General features: G+C 48.2%; 1 protein-coding gene across 11 annotated transcripts in view; it reads left to right on the forward strand.

The window, feature by feature from the left end:
* Positions 1-4,739: 4,739 nt before the first annotated feature.
* The window catches only part of SUN1 (Sad1 and UNC84 domain containing 1), a 30,639-nt gene continuing 20,997 nt past the window's right edge, over positions 4,740-14,381 (forward strand). For 2 of the 11 annotated variants that reach the window (XM_082064926.1, XM_082064927.1), the window contains exon 1: positions 6,601-6,690. Coding sequence is in view for 4 of the 11 variants with exons in the window: in XM_082064923.1 (XP_081921049.1) it covers positions 12,864-12,940 (77 nt within the window). In the remaining 7 variants the exon portion in view is untranslated. Of the gene's footprint in view, positions 4,963-6,023; positions 6,080-6,529; positions 6,691-7,832; positions 8,123-12,843; positions 12,941-14,381 lie in introns of those variants that run through there. The other 9 variants (XM_082064919.1, XM_082064923.1, XM_082064924.1 and 6 more) reach the window with 9 other exon arrangements.

Here is a 14,381-nt window from a genome sequence, read left to right on the forward strand (position 1 = left end):
ACCCGAGTCAGCGGAGCCTGGGATCCGTGCTGCCCCTGCCTGGGCCGGGCCCTGGGCTGCACCATCCCCCGCGTGGCTCTCCAGCCTCGACTATTCTGTGACTCCATTAAACTGTTTCCTTAGTCTAATCATTATTAAGCAGCTAACTTAATTAGACTGGAAATAGACCATCCTTGGAGTTCTCACTCAACACTGTTCTGTTTCAAAGCGCTGCAGAGCAGCAGGTTCATCTGACCTAAACACAGTTCTTACTGTAAAGTTCCCTTGGAAGTCCACCAAATAAATCCTGCTCAATGACATTACTATTTTTTTAGCTTCCCATGCTGGCAAAATTTAGATTCTTTTATTTTACCACCCACTGCCACCTCATGGTAGCATCAGTACAACTGTTGCGCAGGCACTTCCAATTATTCTTGTGAGCTAACGAAGCATTTGAAAACCCGACTTCAAATGCAGGATTAAAGATGGGAACCTTGGGTGAGGTGGAATGTAGTCCAAGCTCTTCTATGCGCTCTGGAGCTGGTGCACAAACAGTAAAAGCTGCAGCATTCATCGAGCTCGATACCTTTGGTGGGCTGGGAGTGGTTTCCTGCGTACGCTGAACACTTTGTTATCTTCCAGAACAGCCCCTTGTGAGGTGACTCCCAGAGAAAAATCTCCGCATCCTGCAACGAAACAGCTTTTCTCTTCAGAGCCAGGACAGCTTTGTGAATTGAATATTCTAACAGTGCTTCTAGAGACGTGGTCAACAGCAGCCTGACTTGTTTGTGCCCGTGGGACGGGCTGGACATCCTCCACTGCCTTCTCTTGTTAGAAAATGCTCCAGACGTAGGACTTGACCATGCTTATAGTTCACCATACTCCAACTCATACCTCGAATTTCTCAAACCCCTCTACAAAGAAGTGCTATTATTGAGTTCCTGTGGATGGTGATTGAGCCTGCTTTTTAAAGCTCTTATCTTTGAGAATCAGCTTTCTCAGCCTCAACCTTTTACTGCACCAGCAGGAACGCAATTGAAATATATGCATTTTTTTCCGTTTTGCTAGACCAGCTATCACATGGACTGGATTGCATTTGCATTGCATAATGTCACTAGGATCATATTCATTACGTAACTTTTAAGCAAAGACAATTTTGGGGGGCAAAATAGTTATCTGGGGCTGCCAGGCTCCGGAGATAAGCAGGTGTCAGCCCGGCCCTTCTGTGGCCAACAGATGCGCTTCTGCCTTCGGCCTCGTAAGCCAGAAGACACGTTGTGGAGGAACCTGGAACTCGGATTCTCAGCAAAATAAAGGTTTGGGTAAGTGCATGCACTTGTCTAGCCCAGTATAGAATATTCTCAATATTTGTTGACTGCCTTCGGTAGAATCAATGAATTAGTCATTGGGAGAGCAGGTCAAATGCGGCACCAGGACTGTGAGAGAACGTCTACATGAGAGAGCGTTTGTAGGAGGGACTGGAGGCGACGTGTGAGCCCAGATGTGTCGCGAGTTCCTACAGGCGACCTGCGGACCCCGGGAGGCGCATTGGGCAGGTTGTGCACAGTCTGTCCGCGGGTGTCCCCGCGTCCCCTGCGCACAAGGTGACAATGCACCGATGCACCTTGTCTGCCCGTCTGTGCAGTGTCATATTATACCCTGTTTCCCCAAAAAGAAGACGGGGTCTTAGACAATTTTGGGTCCAAAAGATACTTAGTTTTTCACATGTATAGCTGTCTGAACTCTATTTAATTGACTTTTTTATGAACTGTAACCAGGGTTTACTTTTGGAGTTGAGCATGCTCAAAAATCCTGAAAAATCATGCTAGGGCCTATTTTTGGGGTAGGTCTTATTTTCAGGGAAAACAGGGTAGTACAGTTTAGTAAAACTATACGATATACTACAATAGTTATAACCAGAAAGTCATTACGCTATAATTCATTTTATTTACTTACTACTTTATTGACTGTATTTCAGTTGTTATACTAGAATAGCTACAGTTGTCTCTATATAGATTATTTTATAGGCTTTATCGCACTTGCGGGAAGTCCCTTGTCTGCACAATCCGAACATCCTAGAGGGTTGCCCCAGGTATAAAGTGACATCTTGGCCTGTGCAAGTCACCTGCTGGTCTGAGTGGAGCCAGGTTTCTGTTCCATTGGCAGGGCCTGTGTCAGGATCCCCGCACGGGGAGCGGAGCAGCGGTGGGTACACAGCACTCTGTGCCTCAGCCCTTCATGTGAAGCTCTAACCAGGTTAGAAAAGAAAGAAAAATAAAGAAAACAAAACAATCCTCATTATTAGGCAACTGAAGGATCCAGAAAAATGACAGTTAACAGGCTTGCGTCCATTTACTGAGCTCAATCCCCAGCGGTAACGGGGCTGAAGCAGCAGACGAGGGCTGTGAGACGCCGAGCCCAGCGTGTAATCGGCTTTTCTTGTTAATGTCTGAAATCCGCTGTGAGTCAGGACAATGGCAGGTCTGGCGGCAAAGTGGAACCGAAGTGCTCGCAGCCCGTTTCAGCCCTTCCCAATGGTGCTGCCGGAGCGCCCATCACCTTGGGCCGCCAGCGGCGCCGCGGAGGGGAAGGGCCCTCGGGAGCTCAGCCGGGACGTGTGATCCACACGCTGGGGAACTTCAATGAGCAAGAAATCACACGTGCAGACACTTCAGGTGTCCTTCATACTGATGCATATGTACGATCATCTCCCCACTCCAGGTGTTCTTCATACTAATGCATATATATGACCATCTCCCCACTTCAGGTGTTCTTCATACTAATGCATATATATGATTGTCTCCCCACTTCAGGTGTTCTTCATACTGATGCATATATACGATCATCTCCCCACCCTTAGGCCACGTGTCCTCACAAGCATCCCCCTTGTCTGGCGTGTCCCTGCCACACGTTGCCACCACATCCCGACTCCATTGTCCCTCCTGAGCTCCCTGTGACCCAATCCTGGCCCCATTGTCCCTCCTGAGCTCCCTGTGACCCAATCCTGGCCCCATTGTCCCTCCTGAGCTCCCTGTGACCCAATCCTGGCCCCATTGTCCCTCCTGAGCTCCCTGTGACCCAATCCTGGCCCCATTGGCCGTCCTGAGCTGCCTGTGACCCACGGCCGCGCTCCCCAGCCCCGCCACCTTCAGCCGTGGAAGCGGTGACGTGCTCCCTCCCTGCCCCGTCACACGTGTCACACAGCGCGGTTCCCTGCATGCCCAGCTGCTGGGCACCCCTGCGCCGCTCACCGTGGCGCTGAGCACCCAGGACTGCGGGCAACGTTTCACCCTTCCCAGCCTCGTGCCCGGTGTTACTGGTCAGAAACGTGGTGCCGCACGGTTTCTGCCGCGTTCAGTCCGTCCCTCCAGTCCCTGGGGGGACCCGCGTTTCCCTGGTTTATAGCAAGGGCCAGAACGCCGAGCAGAAAAGGTTTGCAGGGTGGGAGTGCAGGAGTGCACGGGAATGGGAATGGGAATGGGAATGGGAGGGAGGGGAAGGAAGCGAGAACATAGGAAGGGAAGGGAAGGGGAAAAGGAAAAGGAAAAGGAAAAGGAAAAGGAAAAGGAAGGAAAGGGAAAAGGGAAGGGAATGTATGGGGAAAGGAAAGGAGAAGGAGAAGGAAAAGGAAAAATTAAAGGGAAAGGGAAGGGAAAAGGAAAAAGGAAAAGGAAAAGAAAGGGAAAAGGAAGGAAAGGGAGAAGGGAGAAGGGAAGGGAAGGGAAGGAAAAAAAGGAAAGGAAAGGGGAAAGGGAAAGGAAGGACAGGACTAGAGATGTGTGGACCTTGGATGGATTTGGGCTCATCTTGCACTTTCCCGATACCTGATGTCAGTTAACAAAGCTTTTTTAATGTCTAAACTCTTAACTGTAGAGAGTTAAACCTGAAACACTTTCCATAGGGTCTATTTTTATTCTCATTGATGTTTTTTTCTCCGACTTCGGCTTAGCCAATACAATAGAGTGAGCTGGGTTTACATCCAGAGCTCGTTGTTGGACGCTGAAAAACCTTCACAGAATTTTTATTTGTCCCAAGCATATAGGGGGGAAAAATTAACCCCCCAATATACACCAGCTTCTTTTAACAGAACTGGAACAATCGACCGAGTTCCCCTTAAATCCTCCAACGTTCTCTGCTCTAAAGACAAGAAAGTGGGTGTGGAGTGAGCACAGAGCGAGGAGCGGTCAGAAAAGCGGGGTGATTCCTGCCCAGTGTTGAGCCGCAGGCAGTTCCACCGCATCGCACGTTTTACAGTGAAGTTCTGGCTTCCAGGGTCACTGGGTCAGCTCCACTGGGGCTGCAGCCTCTCGAAACTTTCACACAGCTCTTCTAAAATCAGCAGTAATTGCTGAAGCCAGCACTGCACAGACACAGCTCCCGCCTTGGGTGAACAATCTCTGTTTCTTAAGGATAAGGTGCTTTTACCCATTTTGTACCCAAACAAGTACGCAGGTTTATTTATTTATTTGATAATTATGCATTTATCACCCAGTCTTTCCCAGCGAGCTGACTCATTTCTCTTGCATGCACAAGTAATTAACCGTTTTGGGCCTGCTCGCCCTTTCCCAGTGACACAGTTCTGTTCACTGCCGCTCGCGCTGTCCTTGCTTACAGGATAACTGGGGGCTCGGGAGAGGAAAGGTTTAACAATACATGACTCAGCCCCGGACTGGATGTCCTAGCGTGCATTCTCGAGTATTTGAGCCGCAGGGCTTGTTTCACGCCCGAGCTCAGATGGAAACAGGCCTGTGACGCTCCTTCCCGTGCGGTTTTCAGTGGTTTCCGTGCCCCGAGCGCAGCGCGGGGACCCGAGCGCTTCAGCCCCACCGAGCCGGGTGTGCCGGGCGAGCGCCAGGAGCCTCGGAGCGGAATGGCAGGTGAAAGAGAATCCAGCGAGAACTGAGTGAGAGGGAAACAGCGCGGGGAGACACGGAGGTACTGGGGAAGGCAAGGAGGATCCAAGATACAGAGTGAAAATTAGAGGTAACTCTCCTCATCTCTTCGGCGTTTCTCACGCCAAAGGCAACCGCGGCTCCATCTGCAGCGGGGAAGCCGGGGCTGGGCGGGCAGCGGGCCCGGCTGCGGGGTAGAGCCCGGGGCGGGGGAGGGCGGCCTGGGGGTGCGGGGTGCCGGGGAACCGGGGGTGCCGGGGGAGCCGCCATGTGGCGGTGCCGGGGAGGAGGGAGGGGGCTGCAGGAGCGCAGGGTGTGTGAGGTCTCCCTGTGACTGTCACTGTGTCACGGTCCCTGTGTTACTGTCCCTGTGTGACTGTCCCTGTGTCATGGTCCGTGTGTGCCTGTCCGTGTGTCCCTGTCCATGTGTCCCTGTCTCTGTGTGCCCGTCCGTGTGTCTCTGTCCGTGTGTCCCTGTCCGTGTGTCCATGTGTCCATGTGTCCGTGTGTCCCTGCCTCTGTGTCCGTGTCCATGTCCCTGTGTCCGTGTGTCCATGTCTCTGTGTGTGTTCCTGTCCGTGTGTCCATGTCTCTGTGTCCCTGCCTCTGTGTCCGTGTGTCCCTGTTCGTGCGTCCATGTCTCTGTGTCCGTGTGTCCCTGTCCCTGTCTCTGTGTCCGTGTGTCCGTGTCTCCCTGTCCGTGTCTCCGTGTCTCCGTGTCCGTGTGTCCCTGTCCGTGTGTCCGTGTGTCCCTGTCTCTGTGTCCGTGTGTCCCTGTCCCTGTGTCCGTGTGTCCGTGTGTCCCTGTCTCTGTGTCCGTGTGTCCCTGTCCCTGTGTCCGTGTCTCCCTGTCCGTGTTTCCCTGTCTCCGTGTCCGTGTGTCCCTGTCTCCGTGTCCGTGTGTCCCTGTCTCTGTGTCCGTGTGTCCCTGTCCCTGTGTCCGTGTGTCCGTGTGTCCCTGTCTCTGTGTCCCTGTCCGTGTGTCCCTGTCCCTGTGTCCGTGTGTCCCTGTCCCTGTGTCCGTGTGTCCGTGTCGCGGCCGGTCCCGCGGGGCGGTCCGGGGGGCGGGGCGGCGCTGGGGGCGCAGGCGGCGCGCGCGGGCGGGCGGGGCTCCCGGCGGCCTCGGCAAAGCGGGCGGGGCGCGGCCAATCTCAGCCGCCGCTGCCGCTTGTGGTGCCGGCGGCTTCGCTTCCCGCTCCCCGCGCCAGGTAAGCGCCGCCGGGCACCGGCAGCCCCGGCCCGCGCCCGCCCCCCCTCCCCGCCGCCCCCTGTGGGACAGCCTCCCGCTCCCCGCGGCCGCGCTGGGCCGGGCGGGTCCCCCTTCCCTCAGCGTTCAGGCCGCGTCTCCCCCGCCCTTCCCCGGAGCGGGGGGGTCAACGGCTCCGCTGGGCCGCTCCGCGCTGCCCGCCGGCCCGCAGCCCCGCTCCGCCGCGCTCCGGCTGGCGGCCGCCGCTTCCCGTCGGGAGGGCCGGGGCCGCGCTGGGCGCGGGGGAGCCCCGGGGACGCCGCGTCTGGGTTCGCGGGGAGGTCGGGCTCTGCAGCCCCGGGGACGCCGTGTCTGGGTTCGCGGGGAGGTCGGGCTCTGCAGCCCCGGGAGGCCGCGGGGCGGGCGGACATCGCTGCTGGGGCCGCTGGGCCAAGCGCTGACCTCTCCGTAGGGCCCGAGTGGCTGCGATCGGCTGGCCCAGTGCTGACCTCTCCGTAGGGCCCGAGTGGCTGCGATCGGCGCTGCTGGGGCTGGACGGACAGAGGCGAATCTCTGGACTGACAGGCGCGCTCCGGTGCTGCGCCGCCCGCCCTGCCGAGCTGCGGTGCAAAGGTAACGCGCTGGGGTCGGTGTGCGGGGAGCCGGACCTGTCCTGGCTGTCACCTCGGGCGGCCGCTGTCATGAGCCGCTCTGTGCCCAAAGGGTCTCCAAACAGACAGGGGTTTAGCGTTAAAGAGTTTGGCGATTGCTTGTAATATTACTGCAAAATATGGTATTTCAGTGTCGTGCTCGTTTTGGGATTGGTAGGGCTGCGTTTGGATGCGATCGCGTTTGTTGCTCTTTGGTAGCCACAGGGGTAGAAGTGTCTGAAATGTGAAACTGTTGAGGGGCAGCGCCTGTTTTCTGACAGCCTCAAGCAGCTTCATGGCTGCTGGAAAGAAAGAGTATTTGGTTTGCCTTGTTTCATGTTTATTTATTTTAAAAAGGTATTGTTTACAATACGCTATAGGAAAGGGAACTCTTAGCGAATTCCAGGCTCCGTGTTTCTGCAGTACTCGTGGTCCCCGTATCCCACCCTCTGGTTTCCAGTTTAACATTGCACAAGGAGGAAGTTAAATCTTTGCTATTTTTTAGAAAACGTATGGTAGTGCTTTGCAACTATTACAGGCTGATGCTTCTGTTGACTTTCCAAGTCAATGTCTAATTCTCCCTCTCACCATGGGGGTGTATTACTGTTTGCTGATTTTCATAATAATATTGTGAAAGTGCGTTGCAGGCTTTTTTGCTCAAGTGTTCTGTATGGAGGGCTGCGGTGACCAGCTCAGTAGGCTTTCCCCGTTGGTGTATTAGTGTATATATCATTAAATCAGTGCTACTTGTCTGGCGTGTGACTTGGTGGCTGTAGGAGTTGTGCACATTTTGGGCACTCAGGTGCAGGGGTTTATAAAGTGTAAGGTGTTGGGCCGGGTATAATTTTGTAAGACAATGATAAGAAGGTTGTTTTATTGGGCAAGTGGAGCGTTCTAGGAACGCGAGATATGAAGTAAAACATGCCTTTTGCTATGTGCCAGTGAGCCTGTAGTTAAAGTAAACACGCCTGGCGTGCCGTGGGCGTTCGGTGCGCGGACGGACACGCGTGGGTTAAACCCGTGGGCCGGCCGAGGCGGCCCGGCCACTCAGTTCAAACTCTGCCGCTGAGTGACAAGGGCGCTCCGGAGCCTGGGGCGGATCGCGCTGCTCCCGCGGGCTGTGCCGGGGCCGGGAAGCCATTTTGGGAGCGGGCGGCACGGCCCGGCGCGGCCCGCCCGGGGAGCGCCCTGAGCCGGGCCCCGCGGAGCCCCGGGCGGGAACCGGCCGCCCCCGCCAGGCCGGGGTGAGCCGGGCGAGCCGCCGCAGAGCTGTGACCCCCCCGGCTCTGTGGGTTGTGCGGGGGAGGCCTTGAGCAAGGCGCTGAGTGTCTGTAAATGCCGAGGCCTGTGGGGCTGGCGCCGCGGCCTTTGTGTGTGTTTAGTTGGAGACGATGCGGAGGTCCTGGGTTTGTGAAGTGAGTCAGTGTGTAGCCAGGTCCTGTGTGTAAACAGCGAGCTGCCGTGTTATTGTCTCTCCGGGACGGAATGTGTAACTGCTTTCCATCAACCTTCATTTCAACGCCATTTGAACGGGTGCTTGATGTGAATATGCAATATTGCTGCTTTGTGAAGAGCCTCCTCTGTTGTTACTAACGTTGGTTTGACACCCGTGTTTGGGGATCTTTGCCAATACTCAATGGTAACATCTAAATTAAAATGTGAATTTCATTACTTGGGATTTTTGTGTTTGCTTGCTTTTGTGTTTTTTGTCTTAAATGAATACTAATGTTTTAAGAATCTGTGTTTTAATAAAATGTCGATTTAGCTTGGAGCTCTTTGCTCTTCAGCCTGTTCAAACTACTAGTCAATTTGGTATGTGTAAACATTCTTCATGGAGTATATTTACTTAGGAATTTGACCCTTTTTTTACCAAAATATAATTTTATTGATTATTCTGAATAATAGTAATGAATAAAAATTGAAATTCTGAGTAAAAAAATGGCTTGCTCTCAGGAACTGATAGGGTTGCATACTCCAGTTTCATCATTATTAATAATTTGCCCAAAAGTCTGTTTTGCTTTTGTAGCATTAGTGTGTTAAATCATAATGACTTAGTTTTTTATTTAATAGTTAAGGATAGAACAAGTTCTACTTGAAGTAGTAGTGCTAACATCTCTAAGACTTTAAATGCATAATCTTTTTTACCTCTTGTAGTGTAAGAACTAAGACCTGGTTTCCTGCAAACGTTCTCATTCTATGACAGACTTCCCGGTGAATATTCTACTCTGCCAGGGTCCCACTTGTGAAATGCCAGTTTACCACTTGTCACAAAGGGTGTTTGTGAGGAGATGCCTAGATAGTATATTTGTGGAAGTCTGTGTACCCCAAAAGATACAGGTGGGGGTTCATCCTTGTCAGGTGCTTGTAGTGTATATACGGTGTGTATTTGGTGCTGCCCCCTCCTTGTGACGCTTCTGTGCCACTACCAGAGCATCGCCTCCCCTTCCAAAAAGCCAGGACGTTGGCTGCAGCAGAACCAGGGGTTGGGGCCGGCCCACACCGAAAGGGATTTCCAGATCAACGTGTTGATAAGGTAGCGGTGCAGCCTCGTGTCACTCGCACGGCTCATAGTGCACACGCTGGGCACTGGCAAGGGCCGTTGTGTGCAGGTATTTTCTGCTGCACTGATTACAGGAGGCCCTTCGCTTCCTTGTGTTCTGGCCAAGTCAGGATCTGTCTTCTCTTGCCCTTTTGTTCTGCTGATTTAGTGGGACACTGATTCAGTTGAATTGCGAGGGAGAGATGATACTTGAGATGATTGTTGTTGTCTGCTTCCCCCAAAAAAAGCAGATAATCCCGCTGGCTCCTCTGCAGGGACGTGGAAGTCAGCTTGTAGATTGAAGCGCATCTAGTGTCTGCTTGCATTCTACCCGAAATGTTTGCTTCTCTTTGACTGCCTTTAGTTTGTCTTACAAATGCATTCTTATTACTTTTTTTAAATCTAGCAGCCTCCTTAGATCATTCACTCTACATCCCTTAGTACTTAGAAATAGATGTTTATGGGCTTCTGAAGAAGGAAAAAAGGCTACTTAAAGTTTGGGCCCAGTAATGCTTGTAATAAAGCTGATACTAAAAACCTACATGAATCTGAGTCCAGACAGATCGGTGATACGGAAATCACAAATCTGTTGGGCACCCAGAGAGTTTAAACTGGAACCAAGTACTATGTCTGCCTCCCAGGACCTCTGCCAAGTTTTGTGGCTTTTACATTTCCAAAATATTTTATTAGCGTATCTATTTCTGTTGAAGTTGCATATGAAAGTTTCATAACCAAGAACTAATACGTGAAAGGTGGAGTGCTGTTACACACGAGAGAACAAATTAGAGGGAGTTCCTGCCTTCCGCCCACCAGTGGTCTATTCTGGAGTTAAAATTTCTGCTATCATAAGCATGTAGAATATTTCTGAATAAATTGGGTTGATCACTTGTTTTATGGGGTTTATTTTGAAGAAATGGATAATTAAAATTAAGCTGTTGAACTAGTACCCAGCTTTTAAAAAACATCCCGTTTCATAGTAAACTTTTAATGCCTGGTTTTGAAAATTGTGGTGGTTATCTCTGAAGGTTATTTTCAAGTTCTGCTTAAGTCAGTTAAGGTTGCTTTGTTGCTTTGAAAAATTGAATAAAGGCTCTTCCCTTCGAGTCTGAATTAATTTTAGAGTATCAGACAAACAGTGAATCAAACCCGACCCCTAAATTTTCTCTAGCTGTGTGGGGTTCAGATGGCAAACACGTTATCTTTACTATGAAAACCAGCTATTAATAGACCTACGCATAAATACCCTCAAGGCTTTTCAGTTAGCAGTGCCAGTATCAAGTACATACTCTATCCGATACTAACTTAACAATATGTTTCAAATTGAATACAAAGTATGATGTGAATTCTACCATTTGAGTTGTTCAGAAATCAAGTAAAGAGAGAACTGGTGGGCAAAGGGAGAAGAGCAGGAAAGAAGCTGAGCCCGTATGTTGTTTTTCGGGCAGCAGAGAGGGAGGCAGGAGCGGTGGGAGGAAACACCGCGGGGTGTCCAAAGCACGATGCCGCTAATGAGCTGCCACTTAAAAACTGGGTTTATTGACAAAATGATGTGAGCTAAGCAGACAAGATCAGCTCCAATGGCAACTAAACAAAGGTTTCTCTAGCTTCTGATTTCAAAATATTTCTGTGGGGATGGATCAATTTAAACAGCTCCACCTTAATCATAGTTTTTAATTTCAGTGGGCGTATGTCTGAAAAGTCTATTTTGGTGTTGTTGCAAACCTGCTCTATCAGATGTTACCAATGTACCACATCCTGAAATTCACTATATTTTCACTTTCGTTACTGGGGAATCATTAGTCTCTGGTTCCCACTTCCGATGTTCTAAAATAAGCGCCTGTTTGTTGTTGAAGTATGGCAGCAGTTGTGTATTTGCTGCTTGTTCTAGCAAAAGAATGAGACTGCTTTGCTCGAACTTGCGCACTACTCATTTGAGCTTCCTCTAACCAAGGAACAAATTGTGTAAACAAGCCAGAGAAAGCATTATGGCTCTGGAACAAATGAATAAGTGTAGAGAAGAATCACTTAGTGGAAATGCTTTCTCTACAATATTTTTTAAAATATATGTAAATAGCAGAAGTGAGACTTTATTTTTCATTAACCCCACAAATGCATGGGAGGTGCTTACATTTGGAAAGCTGCCATGGTTAGGCCTCTTAAGTTTTGATTTTATAAACAAGAAGGAAACTCTGTCCTCGGTAGTAATGGAAATACCCTCCTGCCTTACTGACATCAGGATGTGGAGGCTGCAGGTGCTCTAAGAGCATTTTAATGTTACATGTAGAGATTTCTTTTTGAGCTGCTGTTACCTGCACCCATGACTTTGTGCTTTTTGTCTCTATTTCTTATGTATCTGTAGCTACACAAATGAAAACCCTTATTCCAACATAGCAAAGTGCATCCCCCAAATGAGATACTTGTTGATGTTTTGATTGTAAGAATTAAAGCGTAGTCATGGTTATTTCTGCCTTAGTTTAGGCATGTCAATGCACTTGTGTGGTGTATCTGTGGTGTAGCTGAAACAGGAGCTGTAGGTAACCTGAAAATAGCCGGGATTCTGCATTGCTAACCATGCAAATCCAAGATAGTCACATCCCTATTTGTTAACCACAAATAAGCTACTATCAAAGAATCTTCTGTAGAAAAGCAAAACGTTTCTTGTGGCTAGTAAAATGGAGAAGGGCACAAGGTTTTTCTGCAAATACTTTGAACTTGAAAGTCAAATAATATATAATATCACAGGTAATAAATCACCTGTGTGGCTCTGCAAGTTCCTTGATAGGACAGCATCAGTTTTTCTTCTCTTCCTAAAGCTATAATACCTATGAAAGACCCAGTGGAAAGTTTTAAAGTGTCAGCTGGGTGTGTTTGGTTTGGTGTTTAGTTTGGGGCTTTTTGGAAGTGGATGGCGTTCTGGAAAATGTGCCTGATGCCAGCCATGTGAGTCATTTTGCACTTGGCTCTTCTGCTGGGGGGGTGTTGAGCATTTTTTTATGATAGGAATAAATTAACCAATACCAAACATGACAATTTTATGTCAAATGAAGGAAACTCCCTTGCTGCTTCGCAGACGACGTTCAGAGGTTTTAAGATGATTTGACTATATGTAAAAACATTCTCAAATTTCACCATGTCATGCTTTTTTGGTGCACAGAACAGCCTGTGCTTTACTTAATGAGCTTTCAAAGCAAAACTCATTGTGAGGAGATCTTGGAAAGGCCGTCTGCCTCGTTTTTTACATGGTTGTGCTTAGCCTTTGGGGGTGCTAGCGAAACCTAGTTCCTGTGGAAGTGTTGTAGTGCAGTTGTGATAAGAGCTTGGCTCATAACAGTAATGTTCCTGAGAACTCGGAAGTTGCTGAAAATAGAGTATCATAGAGAAAATTGCAGTCAGAAATACCCCGAGCTTCCCGCAGCGATGATAAGGGCTATCTAGCACTGGCAGCAGTGCTGCCCAAATACTGAGAGCTCCATATTTCGTTAACAGTAGCTGTTTTTCTTTCAGTACTTCGTAACACAGGCTGAACAATGCAAAGGCTCTGACATTGACTTTACGTAATTATAAGTCATTGCATTACTCTATTTTCACCTTTTACAGTATGATTTGAAACAGTCAACATGGACTTTTCACGTCTACACACGTACACTCCTCCCCAGTGTCTGCCAGAGAACACTGGCTATACATATGCACTCAGGTGAGAACTCTTTTCTTCTTGTAGAGAAACTATGTTCTCTGAATGTTGTTAATGCTGGGGAGTTCAGCTTTCATGGTAAGTAGCGGGGCTCTTTGAAGAAGCATGCTGTATCTAGTCTGCTTTGCAAGTAACTGCCGTGTGCTAAATGGAGAAAGAATACATGTTGAACTAACAGGACAATGACTCAGTGTTTACTAGTTGCTATGAAAAACTAGTCTCCGCCTAGTTACAATTGCTGTTGTATTTCTATAATACATCATCAAAATTCTTAGATGTTTTCTATGTCTTTTAACTTTTATATGTGTTTTCTTCTGTGACTTGGCATCATTTTCGCTTTAAAACACTGACTGATATGTACTCATTGCCACTAGTGTGGAATTAGGCAAAACCGCTTGTTGTGTGACTTGATTCTAATGAACTTGTCTTTTCTTGTGTCTTTTTTATTAAACTGACAATTATTAGATTGTTTTCCTTAAATCACTTCAGTTTTCTAAAAATAACTTTGTAGTATGTTTGCTAGTTTTTGTATTATGTATTCCAAATAAATGTAATGTCTGAATTGTGTTGATATTAATGGAGCAGATCATGTCTGTTGGTTTGATCTATCTGGATTTTCCTGTTGTTGAGTTAGTAGATGCATTTTGAAGCAAATATACATCAGTGAGCCTGACTTATTGGTTTAGCTAGTTTTAAGTCTAAAAAAAGTACAGTTAGGATGCAGTATGAGATTGCTTTTCTATTCTATGCCTGTAAATCATTATGTATTTAATGTATATTGTCAGTAAAACAGAAGAGGACAAAACTAGAACTAAGAGATCACTAACTTAATATTCTTGCTTTTGTGTGTTCAAACTGTAGCATCACCAGTTTTTGTTGGGGGTCTTTGGGTTTTTTAGCTATACTCTGATGTCGGCGGTGTTGCATAATTACTGCAACATAAACCGCATTCCATTTAAATTGCAACTCTTCCTGAACGTCTAGAAAAACATGGGTAAAATGTTGGTTAAACATAAGTGGGTTTGCTAATTTCCAAAGAGGCAATGCTGGACAATGAAAGGTGATGTATGTGCTTTATATCAGTCAACAGATTCACTACTACGTTACTAAGTAGTTTTAGATAGCTGTATGTTACAAGTGTACCTTAGAGATCGGTTGAAATATTTTAACTCTTACAGATGATAACTTTCGTTACTGTGAGTGGTTAAAGTCGACTTTGATTCTTCAGGTTGTTTAGACAGTGATTTATGTGTGTGTCTCCTTGAGCATATCTTAAAATAAGCTGTGAAATTGTAATCTGATTTGATTTCGTTAGCTGTTATTTGTCTGAAATTCTACTAGTATGTTCTACTGTACAATCTTCTCTTCAGCAACTAATCTTTCCTGCAGACAAGAGGCAGTAAGTAGGTCTTAGTATTAACTTAAGAAATGATGATTCTTTTTT

This window comes from Streptopelia decaocto (genome assembly GCF_964273445.1).
Source record: "Streptopelia decaocto genome assembly, chromosome: 13".
Classification (NCBI taxonomy): domain Eukaryota; kingdom Metazoa; phylum Chordata; class Aves; order Columbiformes; family Columbidae; genus Streptopelia; species Streptopelia decaocto.